Source organism: Heterocephalus glaber, unplaced genomic scaffold (assembly GCF_053883595.1).
Source record: "Heterocephalus glaber isolate CG9 unplaced genomic scaffold, H.glaber_assembly_v1.0 deba00001687, whole genome shotgun sequence".
Taxonomy (NCBI): Eukaryota; Metazoa; Chordata; class Mammalia; order Rodentia; family Bathyergidae; genus Heterocephalus; species Heterocephalus glaber.
This window is the reverse complement of record NW_028258412.1, coordinates 9,265,825-9,288,162: the sequence shown is the minus strand read 5'-3', so window position 1 is coordinate 9,288,162 and position 22,338 is coordinate 9,265,825. Positions and strand designations below refer to the sequence as shown.

Sequence of the window (22,338 nt, the reverse complement as noted above, 5' to 3'; positions counted from 1 at the left end):
TTTCTAACTTACAAGCTAGAAACCGCTGAGCTAAATCCCTGGCCAACATCAGTGTCTTTAATAGTGAACATTAAAAGCCACCTAATATTTGTCACTTTGAGAACTGGTTAAATACATTTTAGAACATTACATAGCAGAAACTATACTGCCATTAAAAATGAAAATGTTAAAAAAAAGAAAATGTTGACAATTATATAGTGACAATATATATATAGTGTGTGTTATTATTTAGATCTAAAGTGGGCCCACAAGCCTTATGTGTTTGCAAAATGATTCGATTGTGGGGCACTATAGGTAACTTGCTGTAGACAGCTAGTTAGAAGAGGTGGATCCCAGGGCATCTGGAAGGGTACTATATCACCACGGCATGAGCGGCTTTCCTCTGGCGCCCCTTTTACAATGCCACTTCTGTCTTGGAGTCAGCCAACCATGGACTGCAAAAATGAGCCAAAACAAACCTCTCCTCCATTAAATTGTGGGTGCTAAATATTTTGTCGCAGCAAATGAGAAAAGTGACTAAGACAGTGTGCAACATGTACTTTTTGTAGAGCTGGGACTTGAATCCAGGGTCTTGTGCATGCTAAGTGTGTGTTCTACCATTGAGCTACACCCCTAACCCCTGCAATGTATTTTTGAGTAAAAGGAAACCCATGAGGTAAAAGAGAGCAGTGATAGACTAATTTCATTTATATAAAATATTTGTACATTTCTACTTGTTTATATGTATTGAAAGGTGTCTAGAAGCATGTTCACCAAAATATTGTAGCTACTACTTCTCCTACAACCCCTTCTTATTTTTGTGGTACTGGTATTAGAAACCAGGGCCTTGCAATGATAGGCAAGCACTCTACCACTGAGCTACATCTTAGCTAGTTCCTTTTTATTTTTTTGACTAAATTGCCCATTTTGGCCTTGAACTTGTGATTCTTCTGCCTCATCTCACCCAGCCATACCAGTCACTTCTTGATGGGACCTTGGTGATTTCATCTTTGAACTTTTCTTTATATTGTGACTTTTTAAACAGTAAAGACATGCCATTTTTATTCTAAGGTGGTGGCTATGTTTTATTTTTAACTGAGGTAATGGTCACATAGGTGCTTATGGTATCATTTTTTCTTTAAGATGTACATGTATGATGGTGCACCTGTAATCCTACCTACTTGGGAAGTTGAGGCAGGAGGGCCAGTTTGAGCCCAGCCTGGGTAACTTAGAACCAGTCTCAAAACAAAAAATGAAAAAAGGATGGGCACGTAGTTCAGTGGTATAGCACCTCTGGATTTGATCCTCAGTATAGAAAAAAAACACATCTGTGAGTTAGATAGTATTCTGACATACTTCATGATACAGTAATGGCATTCTAAAATAATGTATCACTGTTATAATCAAAACAAAAAATACATCTATTTTCCACTTTTAAAAAACTCTGCATTTTAGATAATGATGGAAAGACAAAAAAAAATGTAAAGAGTTGACATATTCTAGATGAACCTGTGGGAAAAATCTGCTTTTAAAGATAATTTCTTACAATGTCATTATTTAGCCATAAGTAAAAAGTGGAAAACAGCCCTGACCACAGAGAGCAGACAGGCCATAGCTCTCAGTGGCTGCAGAGACTTTTGCCAATCAGGGAATGTTCCAAAGACCCCATCCCCAAGAACAATCACTGTAGGGACCATATCTTTAATTACCTGATCAGCACACCCATAGAATAAGGAGATAGTAGTGGCACCAAGGATAAGTTTGGGCCAGGCGAAGTCTCCAGAGACGAGATCTCGGAAGATATGGAAAGCATCCTGGCGAGGGATGTAGCACTCTGGCTTGGCAGTCCAGTTTCCTTCACTGGTCTTTCCCGGGATGGTGTAGAAGTAATTACGCTGTAGCTGCTTGTATCCTCCCACTTTTCTAAAGGCTTAAAAAAGCATAATATTTACCATTTCCTTAAAGAGCACAGTAACACATGAGTGAAGAAGAAAGAATGCGAAGTAAGACCCAATGTGATTGGCTGTATTCCAATCTGGCACATGGCTGAGGCTTAGCCAACATTCCCTGTCTCCTGGGCAACAAATGACTTATGAGGAGTGGATCTGACCAAGCTGGGCTATTCAGATTTGCTCTAGTGTTCTTATGCTGATGAAACCAAAGAAGGCTGCTTCTTTCCACTAAGCCCTCCCCTCTCCTCCTCCTCCTCCTCCTTCTTCTTCCTCTCTCTCTCTCCCCCTCTCTCTGTCCCCCCCACCCCCCAACCCCCAGGATTAAACCTAGGGCTTGGTACTGAGCTATATCTCCAGCATTTTGAAATTCTGTTTTTTGGTTTTTTTTGGTACCGGGGATCGAACTCAGGTCCTTGCGCTTGAGAGGCAGGCAGCGGAACCACTGAGCTAAATCCTTGGCCCCAAAATTCTGTTTTTTAGATTTTGAGACAAGGCTTTGCTAAGTTGCCTAGGCTGGACTACAAATTTGGGTTACTCCTACCACCGCCTTCCAGAGTGCTGGGATTATAGGCCTGTGCCACCATGTCCAGCTCCTCTGGTTCTGAGATAACATGGTAGTCTGAAGCTCTTTTGTCTACTTAGTTCAATAAGAATTCTAGATTTAGTCATGCCAGAAGGAAGTATGTTCCTGGAATTTTTTAGCTACAGGAGCCAAAAAAGTACTAATTTGCCTATACCAATTTTGAGCTAAAGTTCTATCACATGGTATGTAAAGAATCTTGACTAAAATGTAGATTAATATTTTTTTTCTGCAATACCAGCAAAGCATTTATAAAACTTCCTAGTTGAAATTTTCTTCAGATACTACGGCAACTCCCAATATCCTAAGAAGTATAAAATCTTAGCATTAAGGAAAAACATCTAAAAAGGTACTAAAACATCTATTTCACAATGTTTTACTTTATTTTGCCATATAATACCATGTTACTTTGAAATATATTCAGTTTTTGAAATGATTTCAGAGTCATTTGGAGTCAAGGCTGGTCAATAAGAGGATACTGAGTGACTATAGAAGTGACTTTTAAAAGGGGAAGCTGAGGCAGGATGATCGCAAGTTTGAGGCAGCCTGGGAAACTTAGTGAGACCTTTTCTTACAGAAATGACTGAGGATGTAGCTCAGTGGTAGAGCACTTGCCTAGCATCATGATTGAAGCTCTGGGTTCAATTCCTACTACTACTACTACTTACTACTACTACTACCATCAAAACAAAACAACAAAAAGAAAGAAAAAAAGGAGGTAAAAGACAAAACTATAAAGGTATTAGAAGATAATGAAATAGCTTTTAAACTTCAGTTACTGAGTAATTCTTTAAAAAGAAATGAAGAGAAACACAAACATTGACAAATTTGGCCTCAAAATTTAAAACCATTGACAAATTAAAAATGTATTAGGCTGAAAAAAGAGAGTTACATAATGTATAAATGATTTCTATACATACAGCAAGGGAAACTACTGAAAAGAGATATGGTATAAAATACAAGCAGGTAATTTATAAAAGAGTAAATATAAATAGCCATGCTCAGCCTCACTATTATCTGAAAAACTTCAGTTTAAAACAAAAATTGACACACATTAAAAGAATATATTACATAAACAAGTGCTGGTTTGAGGCAGGGTTAGGAAACACACATTCTAATACAGTACTGAGAATACAAGTTAATATAGCCATGTTAGAGAGGAATTTTGAGTATCTCTTGTCAGAGCTGAGCTTACTCCAAGAATGAAAGATTAAATTAACATTCAAAACCAAGTCAGTATAGTTCACTGTGTTGATAGTTAAAAAAGAGAAAAGAAAAAATAATACAATCATCTCAGTAGTTGCAGAAAAAACACCTGATACAATTAAAAAACTACTTGTGGTATACAATCCTTGAAACCTAGAAATAGAAAGAAATTTTATTAGTCTGGCAAAGGCTATCTACAAGAAATCAATGGCAAATATTTAATGATGAAATATTCAAAGCTTTCCCTCTAAAGCATACCCTTGAGGATGAAGCAAGGGTACCTGCTGCCTCCACTTTTATTCAACTGTACTAATGGTCCTGGCCAGTGTCACAAGACAAGGCCCCTCACCCCCACCAAGTATAGGGTTTGTAAGGAAAGAAACAATCCCCCACACGATTTCTTGACTTGAGGGCTGGGCACCAGTGCATGTTCACTTTGTGATATTTCATCTAGCATTACACGTTGATTTGTGTATTTTTAGTAAAAAATTATTATATATACAAAACTATAAAGATGTAGTAGATGTCTACTTGTTGACATAGAAATATGGTTATATTATAGTACCAGTGATGGGAAAACAGGCTATAAAACTGTATGTTCAAAAAAAATTTTGTTGACACATAGCAATTTATGGGGTTGAGAGTAATTTGGGGCATCTCTTGTCAAAACGGGGTAACATTGTGACATTTGTATATAATATATAATGATAAGGTCAAGGTAACTATATCACCTCCTACATTGATCATTTCTTTGTGTTTGAAACAGTCAACATCCTTTCTACTAGCTATTTTGATATAGTCAAATTGTGCTAACCATAGTTATCCTACTATGCTATTAGAAGTTATTCCTTGCATCCAACTGCACCTCAGTAAATTTTATTTTTTGATTCTATTAAAATATATCTCATATATAAAAATGTTTGTATACATAGAGAATATCTTTGAAAGGATATTCATAAAATGTATAGCATTGGTTGTCTCTGGGGAGTGGAACTGAGAACTGAGGGTGAAAAGTATTTCACTGTGCATTCTTTTGTGTACTTAAAATTAAGAATAAAAAATGTAATTGTAGAGGTGAAGGGAGGGCAGGGGAATGGGGAAAAAATAAGAACCAAGATACATCATGTAAAGGTATAAGATCCCAATGATGAATGCAACTGTATTGTATACCTAAAATGTACCAATAAACTAAATGGAAAAAAAATGTAATTGTATGTGCATGGATTCCTGCAGTGACCAGACTGAAGAACAACTTTGGATATACAAGGCCTTGTGTATTTTTAAAAGAAAACAATCTTTATTATGTATTTTGTAGTTTCCATTCTTGTCACTGAAATTATTCATTGGTTCTCAATGCATTTAAAAATGATCTAGGCCAGGGATTTAGCTCAGTGATTCTGCCGCCTGCCTTGCAAGTGGAAGGACCTGAGTTCGATCCCCGGTACCAAAAAAAAAAAAAAAAAAAAGAACTAGGACTGGAAATCCTACTTGACCCAGCTAGTCCCCTGCTGGGTATCTTCCCCAAAGAATTAAAAGAATCATACCACAGTGATACATGTGCACCCATGTTCATAGCAGCACAATTTGTAATAGCTAAAGCTTGGGAGCAGCCCAAGTGCCCATCAACTGGGGATGATAAAGAAAATGCGGTTTTTAAAAAGTAAAACGGAGTACTACTCAGCCATAAAAAATGAAAAATTAGAGACATTTATAGCTAAATGGATGCACATTGAGGCAATATTCTTAAGTGAAATAAATAGGACACATATGTGTAAATAGTAAATAGTTTCTCTAGTGTGAGAAACTGAAAGTGTAAATTAGGACTAAAAGGTATAATAGATAATGTGAAATAGGAAGAAAAGGGGCAAAGGGGAAGGGGAAGTGGGAGAGGTAGGGGAAAGGAAAGAAGGGAATGAAATTAATATGAGAAAATGAAAACATGGAAACAAAGTCTTTGTAAATAGGGAGGGATGGAGGGGTTGAAGGGAGGGCAGGGGAATGGGGAAAAAATAAGAACCAAGAGAGATTATGTAAAGGTGCAAATTTCCAATGATGAATGTCATTGTATTACATACCTAAAATGTACCAATAAAATAAAATTAAAAAATAAAAATGATCCAATTCCACAGACAAGGCCTGATCTATTTTTTTGTGTTCTAGCAAAACTTACTGAGTATACTTCACAGAGTACTAATGCTTCCTGGGAGGTAAGATGGAGGACTATGTGATTCTGTTTGATTCTATCTGTTCTCATTCCATGAGGTTCAACAATATACTTTCTGGGAACATAATGCTTCACGTGTACCCACATATTATTTCACTAATTCCTCACCACCTAAACCAAGAGCATTTCTGTCTAGACTAGTCTCTGAACCATGCAGTGATGGTCACACCAACCCCACTAAGCTCACATTCTTGTCTGTGGAAGGAAGTTTTCATTTTAAGGTAAGTTTACTTGCCATTACAGGTACTATAATATGCTAGTTTATATATTAGGCTTTGGTCTTAGAGAGATCCAGCTCTTGCTATGTCTTGCTCTCAGTGTTTCATGAGCAAGACACAATTGAGATTGTTTCCTTGTCCATAAAATGGGGATAACTCACATATTTATGCCTCATGGTAACTGTGGTTAAGTGAGGCAACAGATAAATGTCTACATACCTGATACTTCATATCAGCTATTATTTTCATTCTCATAACTTAATAAGCAACTATCCATTAAGGAAGTTCTTAATGCATCAGGCTGTACTTTGGGTAAGGGATACTTTGTGTGGGATCTGGAAGTTTTGTATCTGGAGGGTGTGATTTATTTATGTGAAATAATCGATGAGTTGGTGAGATATGTATAACAATGTTAAATTGTGTGGTAGTGATTAGAGTCCAGAGAATAAAGATATGTTAGGGAATACTGATAGAATCATACTGTTGGGAGGTGGATATTCCATTGACTTTAACAGATGGATTTAATTGAGTGTGCAAAAAGAGAGGGATTTCCAACTGGAGAAGAACAAGGGCAATGCACAGGCATGAAGATGAGTTTAGTGGACCAGAGCACTGGAGCCTGTCATCTCCACTTTATTCCTTGACATCTTTTTCTCCTGAAGTGAGCAGAGATTTCTTCCCCAACTTTCAGCATGATCTATAACGCTCTACGTTCAAAGAGCTTCTTTTTCCCTATCTGTGAGATGAAGGTGCTGATGGCCCCGGGTGGCTTTGGATTCGAACAGTCCACACTTGGTGACCAATCTTCTTAAGTTTTACTTACCGTAGATCATTAACAAAATGGACCCCACAAGCATAACAATAGCATGTAAAGCCTCAGTATAAATCACAGCTGCCAAACCACCTGAAGAGAAAGAGGAAGAGAAATGAAGGCCGCATCTAACTCTGTTGACAGTAACTTCTGAATCTGTATGCTTTTCTTTTCCCAGACCTCCCCATTCAGATTTTTGAGCCCTTTAAATCAGTAGGTCTTTTAACTGCTTGTACTTGGTTTTGGTATGTCCTATTTTCTCTCTTTAAGAGAGAGCTCTTTATGATCATTTGTGAGATTTTTATCTTGCCCTTCTTTGTCCCAATTTCCCTTTACTTTCTTTTTTTCAGGTGGATGAAAATCTGGGTAGTTTTCCTAAGCCAGAATGTACATCTTTCATCACAGAAGTTCAGTTTGGAAGTAATAGCAGCATCTCTGATTTCTACCTACTAGATAGTACCCTCTGTCCAATTGTGACAACCAAAAATGGCTACAAACATTACCAAATGTCCCCTGGGAAGATAAATCTAATTTCTCTTCCCACATATTGTGAATCATTGATTGAATACATTCTACTCCCCACTCTGATTTTCTCCACTTAGACTCTGGTGAACTGTTACAGACACACATCAGCATCCAAGATTTGCACTGCAGCTGGAAAAAAATTAATGATGACAACTCCCACTCTTAATAACTAGGTAAAGACTGCCTAGGACAGAGCTGCTTACATAAAAGATCCAAAGGCTTGGCCAGTGGCCTAAGGACCATGTCTCCCGTTCTCTTTCTGCACTCCCACTCTGTTACTTGGTGACCTGCAATGTTAGGCCCCACTTTGCACAAATACAATTGTTTCTGACCCTATTAAATCCCTCAGAGAGACTCAATCTGGTTTCTAATGCCTTCATTATTTGCCCTGTGATACAGACAGGGAAAATGCAAAAGCTGGAAACTTCTGCTTCAATGTCTATTAGGACTTCGGTAAGTAGAGAGTGTTTGGATCAGTATAAATTCCTGTATTGCTGAAGCAATCTCACCTGTGATGGTATAAATGCCAGCAATCACCAGCAGTAGCATTGTGACCTGGTAAACATCCATGTCCCAAGCAATTTTCACAAACATGGCACCATAGCAGACTTCTACCTGAAATGAGTATAAGGTCAAAAAGCTGCATCTTCATTTCCAGTAGAATCAAAAATTCTAGGAAAAAGGTGGTGGTGGGGAAGCATAGGAACCATATGCAAGAGGTGGTCTCTGGCTAGCATCCTATCACCTGTGGATGCCAGGTGAGGTCTACCCAAGTCTCATACTCCACAAATTCAGCCGAAGTCAGTCTTTTACGGCTTGAGTTAATCCAACTCACCCAGTTAACACAATTTCGCCTCTTTTACTTTGGACCCTTAGAATGGGGAATGTGTTGTTCTCTCAGGTCTGCCACTGGGAAAAAGCCAAGAGGACAGCTTCTCAGGGATCAGCAATCTTTCTGTCTGTAGGGCCAGGTGGTAAATATTGTGGGCACTGTAGGCCCTTGTCTCTGTTTTTTAACAACCTGTTACAGCTACAAAAAGCATTCTTAGCTCAAGGGTTGTACAAAGCAGATCATTTGCTGGCTTGGCCTGTGGACCAGATTTGCTGACCCCTGGCTTAGTTGACACCAATTCTGAAACATCTTCACATTTAACTGGCTAATCTAGTGCTTTGTTATTCTAGTCTCCAAAGCCAAGGATACAATGGGCAGATTCATCTATTCATTTATTCACCAAATGCTTACTGTGTGCCAACCATGTTGCAGACATTCAGCAGGCTTCAGAACACACAAGGGTTATCAAAACTTAGTCTCTGTCCTTAAGGAGCATATGTTGAGTGAAGGAAAGAGACTACTACATAGGAATATTCCATGTTGTGTAAAAATGCCATTCATTTAGTTATGCATAAAGAAAATCTATTAAGTGCCTTAAGAGTTAAACATGGTCTCAGCACAGGAGGTAATGCAATGGGCAAGTCAGGCCAGGCCTTGGACTCAGGAAGCTTGCAATGAGGCACAGAACAGATAATAACAAAGTACCCAAGGAAATTACTCTCACATGGTGATAAGCATTACAAGAAAAACAGAAATAGAGCCATGACCGACTAGACATATCCTCGGAAGGCTTCTCCAAGGAGATGATAATTCTCCTTAAAGGAATGATGAGGACTCAGCCACATAAAAAACTGGGAGTAGAATATTGCAGAGTGTAGAGCAAATGTCAGGGGCTTGAAGTGGGAATAAACTGGCTGTGTTTTAAAACCACTGGGGCAGGCAATATGAACAAAGGGGAGGAGATAAGGAGAATAGTACAGAGGGGCAGGCTGGGGCTAGCACAGGCCAGCCTTTATGGTCTTATTCAGGAATTAAAGTTTTCTTATAAGGAGGTAGAAACTCTTGAATTTTTTTTCTTTAGCACATTACTTAATGACATGAGATGGGTAATCCCGAAATTATCTGGGTATACCCAGGAGGGAATGATAACCTATGCTTGAGAGATCCGAAAACTGCCTCTGTTTTTTACTTTTTGCAAAGTATTAAACTTTTAATAGTAACATTAAATACTATTAAAGTAACTTACACAACAGAGGTCAACAAGTGATTTACATAGCCCCATAGTAAACTGCTAGGATAATCTAGCACACTCCTGAGTTCTCTCTGTTGGGTTTTGGGTTTTGTTTTTTGTTTTTATTTTTTGAGGGGGTTCTCTTTCTTGGGCCAGCTTTTACGAAACTCACCAAGATCCTGGTGATCACATCAATGAGTATGGACAAAATAGAGGCGAGGAGCTGGATACGGACACTACCAAACCTCTTTCTCAAATATTCTGGCAGCGTCACCACCTGTACAAAGAAGAGAGGTCAGCATAAAATAGAGTGCAGAAAAAGCTGAGCACAGGGATGAGCCCACTCACAAGTGGTGGTTGTCACAGAGATGCTGTTGCTGATTGGAGTGGAGTAGGAATACGAGAGGTAGGGTCACTGCCTCTGGCACCAGTCAAGATGGGAAATATAAGGAAGAAGTAATACTGCTATCTACAAGAAGCTTAGAGTCCAGCCTCCTGTTCAATCTTAGGAATGCAGAAGGAAATCCAGCTAATTGAAGTGACAAATCCTGATGTCAAATGATGACCAATCACGTTTATAGAATAATCATAGAGACAAGGCAGTGCCTTGTATATATTGCAAAAATAGCCAGTGCTCAAGGGACATGGAAACTGACCCTATAGCTCCCCAACCTGTTGATCTGCCAAAACTACCAGTCTAGGTACTGGGGTCTCAGATGATCCTACTGTTTCTCCATCGCCTTGAGCTGTGCACACACCATGAGTCAGGGACTGTGCCATGCTCTCTGCGCTCACTTTGTTCCTCGGTCCTACAAAGTGCCTGGTTCATGGAAGGTGAATCAAACAGTGTTAAACAAATATTGTCACTTCTCCCCTAACTATCCTCTTGTCCACCTACCTGGACATGTCTACTTTTAAGTTTTCATTCAAATTTCACCTGCTTGATGAAGACTTACCTGGGAGTGTGGCAGTGACCATATGTCCTTTTCTAAGCACCTGTAGCTTTAAAAAATTTCATCTTTTATTTGGCTCTCAATCAATCATATCATGCCAAATGTGGCTCACTTTTTCAGTGAGGTTCTAAGCTTCCCAAGCTGCTTTTATATCTATTGTTTGTATGAGTTTGCTAGGGATGCCATAACAAAGTAGGGTGCTTTGGGTGGTTTAAACAACAGACAACTTATTTCCTCATAGTTCTGGAGGCTAGAAGTTCAAGACATCAGCAGTGTTGGCTCCTACTGAGGGTTGTGAGGGATGGATTTGTTTGGGGCCTTGCTCCTGGGCTTGTCAATGAGTGTCTTCTCTGTTTCTTCACTCTGTACTGATCTGTGCCTAAATTTCCTCTTCTTATAAGGTCCTACTGGATTAGAGCCCACTCTAATGACCACATTCTAATGTCATTACTTTTGTAGACTATTTCAAAATAGGATCACATTCTGAGATAATTTTCCTGGGTTTATGGCATCAAAATAGCAAGTGCTATGTTTGGTGGCAATTTAGTCTTTCAAATTTTTAAAGTCCTCTATAAATTAAAAAATTTTTTTAAAGGTTTTGGGCATAATTTACTTAACAGAATTCCTTCATTCTGCAGGTATGGTTTGATGAACTTAGAAGAATGTACACAGTCCACAGTTGTGTAATCACCACCACATTCATGATAGCATTTCCAAGAAAGTTCCCAGAAAGCCCCTCAGGCTTTGCAGTCAAGGCCTTCACGCCACCTCTGATAGAGACAACCAGTGTCAGCTGTCACCAGTGTTAACTTTTCTAGGATTTCAAATGAATGGAACTGTACAAGATGAGTTTTTTTTTTTTATGTTTTACTTCTTTTAGTTGGCATGATGTTGAGATTCATCCATGTGGTTGCACAATTTCTCTTTCATGCTGAGTAGGATGCCATATTATAGGGTGTTTATTCATTCACCTACTGAAAGTTACATGATTTCTAAACCTAAATTGCATGAATAAAATTGCAACAAACCTTTGTGTACAAATCTGTATGTGGGCATATGTTTGTACACAAACAACAGCACCTGTCCATTTCTTCTGTGTTTTCCATCTTATTGGCGTATAGGTTCTTGAAGTAGGTATTGATGATCCTCTGGATTTCTGTTGGGTCTATTTAATTTCACCCTCTTCATTCCTAATTGCATGGATTTGGGTCTTGTCTTTCCTTTCTTTGGATAAGGTTGGCTAAGGGTTTGTCAATTTTGTTAATTCTTTAAAGAACCAACTCTTTGCTTCATTGATTTTTTGTATTGTTCTCTTAGTCTCCATTGCATTGATTTCTGCTCCGATCTTTATAATTTCCTCCCTTCTATGAGCTTTGGCTTTGTCCTTCTCTTCTTTTTCTAGAAGCTTGAGGTTCAGCATCAGGGTGTTTATTTGAGCTTGCTGTTTTCCTAATATGAGTATTCATTGGTATGAATTTTCCTAGTAACACTGCTTTCATTGTGTCCCATAGATTCGGACATGTTGTATTGACATTGTCATTTAATTGTAGAAACTGTCTGATTTCTTCTTTAATTTCCTCTGAGACCCACTAGTTATTCAGAAGTGTGTTGTTCAATTTGTATGTGTTTATGAAATTCTTGTGGTTTCTTTTGCTATTGATCTCCAATTTCATCACACTATGGTCCAATAATATACAGGGGATAACTCTGATTCCTTTGCACTTACTTAAACATGTTCTATGAGCAAGTATGTGGTCTATTTTGGAGAACGACCCATGTGCAGCTGAAAAGAATGTGTACTCTGATTTTGTGGGGTGGAACACTCTGTAAACATCTGTTAAGTTCATTTGTTCAAGAGTTTGATTGAGTTCTAGTATTTCATTGCTTATTTTCTGTCTAGTGGATCTGTCTATTTGTGACAGTGGAGTATTGAGGTCCCCCACTACTATTGTATTAGTGCTTATTTGATTTTTCATGTCTGTTAGTATTTATTTCATATAGTTGGGTGCCCTGGTATTTGATGCATATACATTTATGATTGTCATATTTTCCTCTTGGATTGTGCCCTTTACAAAGATACAATGTCCTTCTTTGTCTCTCTTAATCAATGTTGATTTGAAATCCATTTGATGTGCAAAGAGGATAGCTACTCCTGCTCTTTTTTGGGTTCCTGTCACATGGAGTATTGTTTTCTACTCTTTAACTTTCAGTCTATGTGTTTCTTTTTGAATTAAGTATGTTTCTTGTATGCAGCATATTGTTGGATCTTGCTTCTTGATACATTCTGCCAATCTATTTCTTTTGATTGATGAATTGAGACCATTAACATTGATGATTATAACTGATATGTATTGACTTATGCTTGTCATGACTTTTTTTTTTTTGGTACTGGGGATTGAACTTGGGTTCTTGCACGTGTGCAGCAGGCAGCAAAACCACTGAGCTAAATCCCCGGCCATGACTTTTTCTTATTGTTGGATTCTCCCCCTTTGCATTTAATTTCTTGTCATGCCTGATGGACTCATTCTGTTGGGCTTCCTGGGGTTGTGATCCTCATTGTGTTTTCCTAGGATATTGTTTAAAATTTTTTTTGAGTGCTGGTTTGGTGTTCATGAAGTTCCTCAGGTGCTCTATGTCATGAAAGTATCCTATTTCTCCATCAATTCTGAAAGATAGTTTTGCAGGGTACATCAGTCTGGGTTGGAGGCTGTTTTCCTTTAGGGCTTGAAATACATCACTCCAAGCTCTTCTTGCCTTGAGGGTTTGGGTCAAGAAGTCTGCTGCGATTCTGATGGGCTTCCCTTTGTATGTGATTTGTTTCTTTTTTCTAATGTCTTGTAGAATTTTTTTCTTCTGTTGGGTTACTGGAATCTTAACTATTATATGCCTAGGTGTAGATTTTTTTGATCAAGGCTAGTTGGAGTCCTATATGCCTCACTTATCTGTATGTCAAGTTCTTTTCCCCTGCTTGGGAAGTTTTCTGCCATTACTTCTGTGAAATTTTTTTTATGTTGTTTGCACCCTCTCCTGTTTCTTCATTGACTCTGATCAATCTTATGTTATTCTTCTTTGCATCGTCTAGCAGCTGCTGGATTGGTTTCTTGTGGTCCCTTACTATTTTTAAGAAATTTTTCTTTTTCTGGTCACTAATTGCAATCCTGTTTTCTATATCTGAAATTCTGTCCTCACATTGACTCATTCTTCTGTGTAAATTTTCAATGGAGTTTTTAATCTCCTGGATATCTGTTTGCATCTGTTTTATGGATTATATGTTTCCTATATTGGGATTCCATCATGTTCCTCAGCTCCTCTATTTTTTTAATCTGTGTCTGCTCTAGATTTATTAATCATGTCTTGCACCATGGCCACAATCTCTGTTATTATCTGAGAAATAATTTCTGATTTCATTTTTTCCAGATCCTTTTTCCCTTACCGGTTCAGGGAGTCCAGATGGTTGAGTAGCAGATTGTTCCATCTCATTTACCTTTGGAGTTGCCTTAGGTGATCTGGAAGTTTGGTTTTGAGACTTGTTTTTGTGTCTTCTCATTTCATCAGAGGCAGCCTGCTGAGCCTTTGTTGAGGCAACTTTTTGCTCACCCAGTGGTCTTCAATTCTCAGCAAGCCACTGAGTCACCTTTTCTCTGCTGCTCACCACTGTGCCAATTCCTGGGTTCAGAATGGTGGCCTTCTGGATCCCTGTTCTGCCCTGCTGTCTGGGTGGGGTTCTGCATGGGGCCTATGAACATTTGGGATGGTATCTGGGTGTGCCTCTGGCTGGGGCCTGCCTCCCTAGATAGCTCTTGCCTGGGAGGGTCTTTGGCTGGGGGCTGTGCACGCCAGTTGCTGGTGTCTGAGAGAGCTTCTGGCTGAGGTTTTAGGACTTACCAATGGTAACGGGGTGGGCCTCTGGCAGTTGCTTGTGTGCCTGTGCAGCTCTTTTCCAGGTGGGCCTTTGGCTGGGGGCCTATGGGCCCAAACTGCTGGGGTTGGGGCAAAGCCCTGGCTCTGGATATAAAATTCTTGGTTGACAGTTTTTTTCTCTCTCAGCATTTTGAAATGCTGTCATGCCAATGTTTACTGGTGTCTCTGTGTCTGTCTGTCTTTCTCTCTTTCTCTTTCTCTCTCACTGGGCCTGAAACCTAGTGCCTCAACATACTAAGTACTCTACCACTGAGCTATACTGTAAGGCCATGGCCTCCATTGTTTCTAATAGGAGTCAATGAACAAATGTGCTATTGTCTCTTTGCATGTAATGTGTTTTTTCTTACTGCTTTCAAGATTTTCTCTTTACTTGTACTTTCAGCAGTTTCATTACAATGTACCTAGGTGTGGTTTTTGTTTATTTGGTTTCATGTTTGTTAAGCTTCTTGGATCTGTAAAGAAACATTTTCCACCATCCTAGGGGATTTCTCAGTCATTACTTCTTCAAAAAATGTTTTTCTGGCCAGCCATGATGACACGCACCTGTAATTCTAGTACTCTGTGAGGCAGAGGCAAGAGAATTGCATTTCAGCCTAGCTTGGGCAATTTAGCAGTCTAGTGAGACCCTGCCTCAAAATAAAAAAGTAGAAAAAGGGTTGTGGACATAGCTCAGTGAGAAAGCCTTGGGTTCAATCCCCAGTACTACCAAGAAAGAAAAAAAATCTATCTCCTTCTCTTCTCTTTCTTGGACTCCAATTATATTCATGTTGGACTGTTTGATGTTGTATTTCAAATACCTGGGGTTTTGTTTTCTTTTCTTCAATTTTTTTCTCTGTTCTTTCTCCTGGATAATTCTATCTTAAAATTCCTAATGCACTTTTCTGTCATCCTTAATCTGTTATGGAGCCCCTCTTGTGAATTTTTTATTTTGGTTAGTATGCTTTCCAACTATAGGATTTCTATTTGCTTCTTTCCTGGTTTCAGTTCACCTGTTGAGGGGTCCCACTTGTTCATCCATTACTATCACATTTTCCATTAGTGTTTTGAACATATTTGTAATAGCAACTTTGAAGTCTTTGTCCATTAAATTAATATTTGGGCCTGCTCGGAGTCATTTTCTATTTATTGCTTTTTTCCTCACATAGTATGGGTCACATTTATCTTCATTATTCTTTGTATGTTTAATAATTGTTAGTGGAAAACTGGTTAACATAAAAAATACAATGTAGCACTCTGGAATCTGTTTAGTTTTTCTGGGGATTGCTGGTCTTGTTTTAGTAGGCAATTAACTTTCTTAAACTCAAACTGAAAAATCTTTTGTACTCCTCCTCAATCTGTTCTATGATGTGCAGCAGCTGATGTTTCTGGTTGTTTAAAAAACTTTTTTTTTGCACTAACGGAGGTTGAATTTAGTGCCTTTGGACCTAGCTATATCTACAGCCCTTGTTTAAATTTTGAGATAGGATCTTGCTAAATCACTAAATTGCTTAGGCTGGGCTCAAACTTCCAGTCCTTTTGCCTGAGCTTCCCAAAGTGCTTGGATTGCAGGAATAGAATACACTGCTATGGCCTGTTTTGCTTGTATTTTCCCCCAGAGTTTCTAGTTGCTATTAATTCAGTCTCACACTCTGGAGATTTCCCCTGCATCTGTTTAGTTTGGCAGTCTACCAAGGATTTGAACCAAATTTACATTCAGATTTGGTCATTAGTTTCCTTCTTTTTGGAGCTTCTCACCTCAATTTCCAGGTGCTTTGCCAGACCTCAGTTCTGTCCTCTGATATCTCAAACCAGTGAGACTTCTATCTTCCACTGCCTACACTGTGTGGGTTGCAAAATGAACTCAGTTGAAGGCACAGTAAACTAAAAAATCTTACCAGGTGCAGTTCTATTTTTCCAGGACAAACCTCCTTCTAGTGTTTCCCTTTTTGTCATGTATTTATGTGCACATTAGTGATCAGTCAGGGATTTTGGATTTTTTACAAGTTTAAATCTTTTATATTTCCCATTTAAGTCTTTAATCAATCCAAAATTATTTTGTGTAGAGATACTATATTTTATTATGGTTTGTTTTTAATTTTTATTTTTGTAGTGATGTGAGTCAAATCTAGGGTCTCATGCATGCTAGGTAAGCAAGCACTCTAGCCCATACATTATTTTTTCTTATGCTAATGAGTTGACACTTCATTCTTTCTTTCTTTTTATTTTTATTAGTACATGTTTATAGTACCTAATGATCATATTCCTCATTAGGAGTTGGTACATTTACATAAGACATCTCAGCTTTTTTTTATCCCCTTCCCCGCCCTCTTCCTTCTCTTTATCCCCTTCTTATTTGCAAATTATCTATCTCCCTGCTTCCCATTATTTATCTTTTATTTTGGTCTTGGATTTTATTATACTTTGGATTTTTCATATAAGAGAAACCATGCAAAATTTAAGATTATGTGTCTGATTTGCTTTGCTGAGTGTTGTAGTCTCAAGACACATCTATTTTTCCTACAAATGACTGAAATTTATCCTTCTTTATGGCAGAGTTGTACTCCATTGTGTATAAATACTATATTTTATTTATCCACTCATTTATTGATGGCCACTTCCAAGATTTAGGTATTATGAACTGTGCTTTTATAAACATAGGTATGCATGTATCACAGTAATATGTTTTTAAAACTTATGGGAAGATACCTAGAAAGGGAACAGGTGAGTCAAATGGAATATCTAGTTTGACCTGTTTTGAGGAATCTCCATACTGATCTCAATAGTGGTTGTACTAGTTTACATTCCCATCAACAATGTACAAGGGATCCTTTTTTTCCTATGGTCTCACTCATTTTTGGAAAGAGATGGAATTTCAGTGTTGTTTTAATTAACATGTCTTTTTTTAAATTAACTTTTTTTGGTATATCTTTTTATTGGTACATTTTAGGTGTACAATATAATGACATTCATCATTGGAGATATGCACCTTTATATACTCTCTTGGTTCTTATTTTTTCCCCCTTCCCCTGCCCTCCCTTCAACCCCTCCATAAATTAACCATTTCTTAATGGCCAGAGATATTGGACATTTTTTCCATATATTTATTGGCCATTTGTATTTCTTCTGAGAGGTGTTTATTCATTTCAGTTGTTCATTTTTTTGATTGAGTTCGTCCTTTATTTTGAGTAGCTTAATTTTTTGAGTTCTTTATATATTCTAGATATCAGTCCTCAGTCCAAGATATAGCTGGCACAATTTTTCCCATTCTGTAGTTTGTCTCTTCACTTCATTGGTTTCCTTTGCTGTGCAGAAGCTTTTTAATTTGATAGAATCCCATTTGGTGTTTCTTTTTTTTTCCTTAAATTCTTTTATTGGTACATTTTAGGTATACAATACATTTACATTTATCATTGGGTGCTTGTACCTGTGCACGTTATATTTTGGTTCTTATTGTTTTCCCCATTACCTGTGCATCCTTCACCCTCTGCACCCTTCCCTATTTACATAGACTTAATTTCCTTTTTTTTCTTATAATTTTTCCTTTCCCTTCTTTCCTTTCCCCTTCCCCTCCCACCACCCCTAACCCTTTGAACCTTTTCTTCCTATTTCAAATTATCTATTATTCATTTCAATCCTTATTTATACTTTCAGTTTCTCACACCAGAGAAACTATTCGGCATTTACACATGTGTGTTTGATTTATTTCACTTAAGAGTATGGTCTCAATATGCATCCATTTAGCTATAAATGACTCTAGTTTTTTTGTTCTTTATGGCTGAGTAGTACTCCATTTTATAAAAAAACCACATCTTTATCCAGTTTCCAGTTGATGGGCACTTGGGCTGTTTCTAAGCTTTTGCTACTACAAACTGTGCCGCTATGAACATGGGTGCACATATATCGCTGTGGTATGATTCTTTTAATTCTTTTGGGTAGATACCCAGCAGAGGAATAGCTGGGTCAAGTGGGACCTCTAGTCCTAGTTCTTTGAGGTATCTCCATACTGATTTCCACAGTGGTTGCACCAGTTTGTACTCCCACCAACAATGGAGAAGGGTTCCTTTTTCCCCATACCCTCACCAACATTTGATATTGGTTGATTTCTTGATTGCAGTCATTCTTTCTGGAGTGAGGTGGAATCTCAGTGTTGTTTTCATCTGCATCTTTCAAATGACCAGTGATGTTGAGCATTTTTTCATATATTTATTTGCTGCTTTTACTTCTTTGAGAAATGTCTGTTCATTTCAGATGCCCATTTTTGAATTGGGTCTTTGAATTTGGGGGGGTCTGATTTTTTTCAGTTCTTTATTTATTCTAAATAGTAGTCCTTTGTCTAAGGTACAGCTGCTACAACTTTCTTCCCACATTGTAGGTTATCTCTTAGCTCTGCTGGTGGTTTCTCTTGCAGGGCAGAAGCTTTTTAATAAGATGAGATCCCAGTTGTCGATTCCTTGTGCTAGTTCCTGTGCTACTGAGGTTTTGTTCATAAAGTCTCTTTGGGTTTGTTATGCTCTTCTTTTTCTAGGAGACTGAGGTTCTGCATTAGGATATTTATTTGAGTTCTCTCTATTTTCCTAATATGGGCATTCACTGCTATGAATTTCCCACATAGAACTTCTTTCATTGTGTCCCATAGATTCCTGTATGTTGTACTGGCATTATCATTTACTTGTAGAAACTGTCTAATTTCTTCTTCAATTTCTTCTATGACTCATTGGTTGTTCAGGAAGGTTTTATTCAATTTCCATGTGTTTATGGGGGTTTTGGGGTTTCTTATGTTATTTATCTCCAATTTTATTGCATTATGGGTCTGATAATATACAGGGGGTAACTTCAATTCTTTTACATTTACTTAGACATGTCCTATGAGCTAACATGTGGTCTATTTTGGAGAATGACCCATGTGCAGTTGAAAAGAATGTGTATTCTGATTTTGTGGAGTGGAACACTCTGTAAACATCTATTAAGTCCATTTGTTCCATAGCTTGGTTCAGTTTTAGAATTTTGTTGTTAATTGTTTGTCTAGATGATCTGTCTATTTGTGATAGTGGAGTATTGAGGTCCCCCACTACAACTGTATTAATGCTTATTTGGTTTTTCATGTCCATTAATATTTGTTTTGTACAATTGGGGGCACTCGTATTTGGTGCATATATATTTAGGATTGTTATCTCTTCCTCTTGGATTGTTCCCTTCACAAGGATGTAGTGACCATCTTTGTCTCTCTTAATTAGTTTTGGTTTGAAATCTACTTTGTCTGCAAATAAGATTGCTACCCCTGCTTTTTTCTGGGTTCCTGTCATGTGGAGAACTGTTTTCCATCCTTTTACTTTCAGTCTGTGAATTTCTTTTTGAGTTAGGTGTGTTTCTTGTATACAGCATATTGCTGGATTTTGCTTCTTAATCCATTCTGTCAATTTATTTTTTTTAATTGGTGAATTGAGGCCATTAACATTGATAGTTATAATTGATAGATATTGACTCATCCTTGTCATGATGTTTTATTGTTGTCTCTTTTATTTCTTATTTTTCCCCCCTTTCCCTTTAGTGTCTTACCTTGCCTGGTGGCTTCCCTCTGTTGTGCCTCATGGAGTTGTGAGCTTCATTGTCTTTTTCTAGGATATTTCCTAGAGTTGTTTGGAGTGCTGGTTTGGTGTTCATGAAATTCTCAGGTGTTCTTTGTCATGGAAGTATCTAATTTCCCCATCAATTTTGAAAGACAATTTTGTAGAATACAACAGTCTAGGTTGGAAGTTATTTTCTTTTAGGGCTTGAAATACTTCACTCCAGGCTCTCCTTGATTTGAGGGTTTGTGTTGAGAAGTCTGCTGTGATTCTGATGGGCTTTCCTTTGTAGGTGATTTGTTTCTTTTCTCCAACTGCCTGTAGGATTTTGTTTTTCTCTTGGGTTTCTGGGATCTTGACTATTATATGTCTAGGTGTAGATTTTTTTTTGATCATGGCTAGTTGGAGTTTTATATGCCTCACTTATCTGTATGTCCAATTTTCCACCTCTGTCTGGGAAGTTTTCTACTATTACTTCTGTGAACAGTTTTTTTAATGTCAATTGTACTTTCTCCTGTTTTTTCATGGACTCCTATCAGTCTTATGTTATTCTTCTTTGCATCGTCTAGCAGCTGCTGGATTGATTTTTCATGGCCCCTTACTATTTTTAAGAAATCTCTGTTTTCATGGTCCTTAACTGCAATCCTGTCATCTATATCTGGTATTCTATCTTCAGATTCCCTTAATCTGCTGTGCATGCTTTCAATGGAGTTTTTGGTCTCCTGAATATCTGTTTGAATGTGTTTCATGGATTCTATTTCTTTCTTATGTTGGGTGATCATGGTTTCCATTTCTTTCTTATGCTGGGCATTCATGGCTTCCAGCATATTTCTGAGCTCATCTATTTTTTTTTTTATCTGTTTCTGTTCTAGAGGCTCTAATCATGTCTTTCACTCTGCTCACCAACTCTGTAGTTATCTGGGAGATTATTTCTGCTTTGAATTTTTCTAGACCCTCATTCATCTGTTTTGTTACTTCCTGTGCTATCAGTTCATGGTGTCCAGGTGGTTTATCAGACTTTTCCACCTCGTTTCCCCCAGAATTTGCCTTTTGTGGGGTGGAAGTCTGAGCTTGTGCCTTGTGTAAATGTCTTCTCATTTTTTGTTTTTGGTACTGTCCTTGGTTCAGTTCCTGGGTTGATACTTTGAATTTGCTTATTGTAAGTATCTTTGTTGATGTATTGAGAACCCTTATAGAATGATTGCTTCTCAGAGGTGTCTTCCAGTTATAGCTGGTCTTTAGATTTTGAGTCTCTAATGGCTCTGAGGATATCTCATTTTCATTACACCACAAAGGACAACTGATTAGATCAATCACAACACCTTAACTCAAGTGATACAATCAGCTACACAATAGAATCAAGTACCTCTCAGAAAATGACAATTTGTGGTAGTTATTAATCTATCACCTTTGGCTCTGTGAATTAAATCAAGATTGAGGACCAACCCAACCTACAGTGAATAAACTCTTCAATATAACAACTTTACCCTTTGGGATTGGGAGTTAAAAGGGGCTGGGGAAGGCAGGACAAATGGGAAGAAGGATAGGGGAAGGTTAGCAGTGTGGCCAGGGGACACAGGTGAGAAGGAAAAAGAGAATAATAGGAAAATAAAGAACTCCAAATGAGGACCAAAACAGAGACAAAAAGGGAAGATGAACAATGTGGGAGAGCAAGAGAGTGAGTGTAAGAGAGAGAGAGAAAGGAAAGAGAACAGAAAGAAGAGAAGAAAGAAAAAAGGAGAGAAAAACAAATATTTGAAAAGAGTAGGAAAAAAATTAAAGATAAGAGGAGCAAAAGAAAAGAAAAGAAAAAAACACAAACTAATAATACTAATTTTGGGAATTAAAAAAACAGTGAAGATGTAGGGCCTCTTTCAGGGTATGTCTCTGCTGTCATAATAGACAACGTGGGTAGCAGTGTGCAGATATAAGTCAATGAGTCTCAGCAAGCTAGTCCCAGACCAATGAGATTCAGGCAGATTTCTGGTTACAAGTCCCAAATTGAGCTCCCTGTCCTCCCGTAGGGTTGAACTCTGCAGAGTTGTATTGCAGGTTCCAGCTGCCCTTCCCCTAAAGATAGACCCGGTCCTGATGGGAGGTGAAGATGACTCCAACTTACCCAGTATAGTGGTCTGATGGTCCAGTGTCCTCTGCATCTTTGTAGTGTGGAATCAGGTGGCTGTACAAAGAAGAGCCCAGAGGAGTGTGTGTGTGTGTGTGTGTGTGTGTGTGTGTGTGTCCAGTGGATTGCTGCCTGTCTGCAGCAGGCTGATTCGGCATGTTCCGGGTGACTCGCGACCTCGGTAGGGCATCCGCAGACCTGCCTGTCTGCAGTGAGCTGATTCGGTGTGTTCTGCATGACT

General features: G+C 38.2%; 1 protein-coding gene across 1 annotated transcript in view; it reads right to left on the bottom strand.

Annotated features, from left to right (window-relative positions):
* LOC101712699 (sodium/glucose cotransporter 1-like) overlaps positions 1–22,338 on the bottom strand; it is a 66,474-nt gene that overhangs the window by 25,469 nt on the left and 18,667 nt on the right. Inside the window, exons 5-8 of the mRNA XM_021257263.2 lie at positions 9,731–9,835; positions 8,005–8,110; positions 6,983–7,063; positions 1,689–1,909 (exon numbers count right to left, since the gene is read on the bottom strand). Coding sequence (XP_021112922.1) covers positions 1,689–1,909; positions 6,983–7,063; positions 8,005–8,110; positions 9,731–9,835 — 513 coding nt within the window. The remainder of the gene's footprint in view (positions 1–1,688; positions 1,910–6,982; positions 7,064–8,004; positions 8,111–9,730; positions 9,836–22,338) is intronic.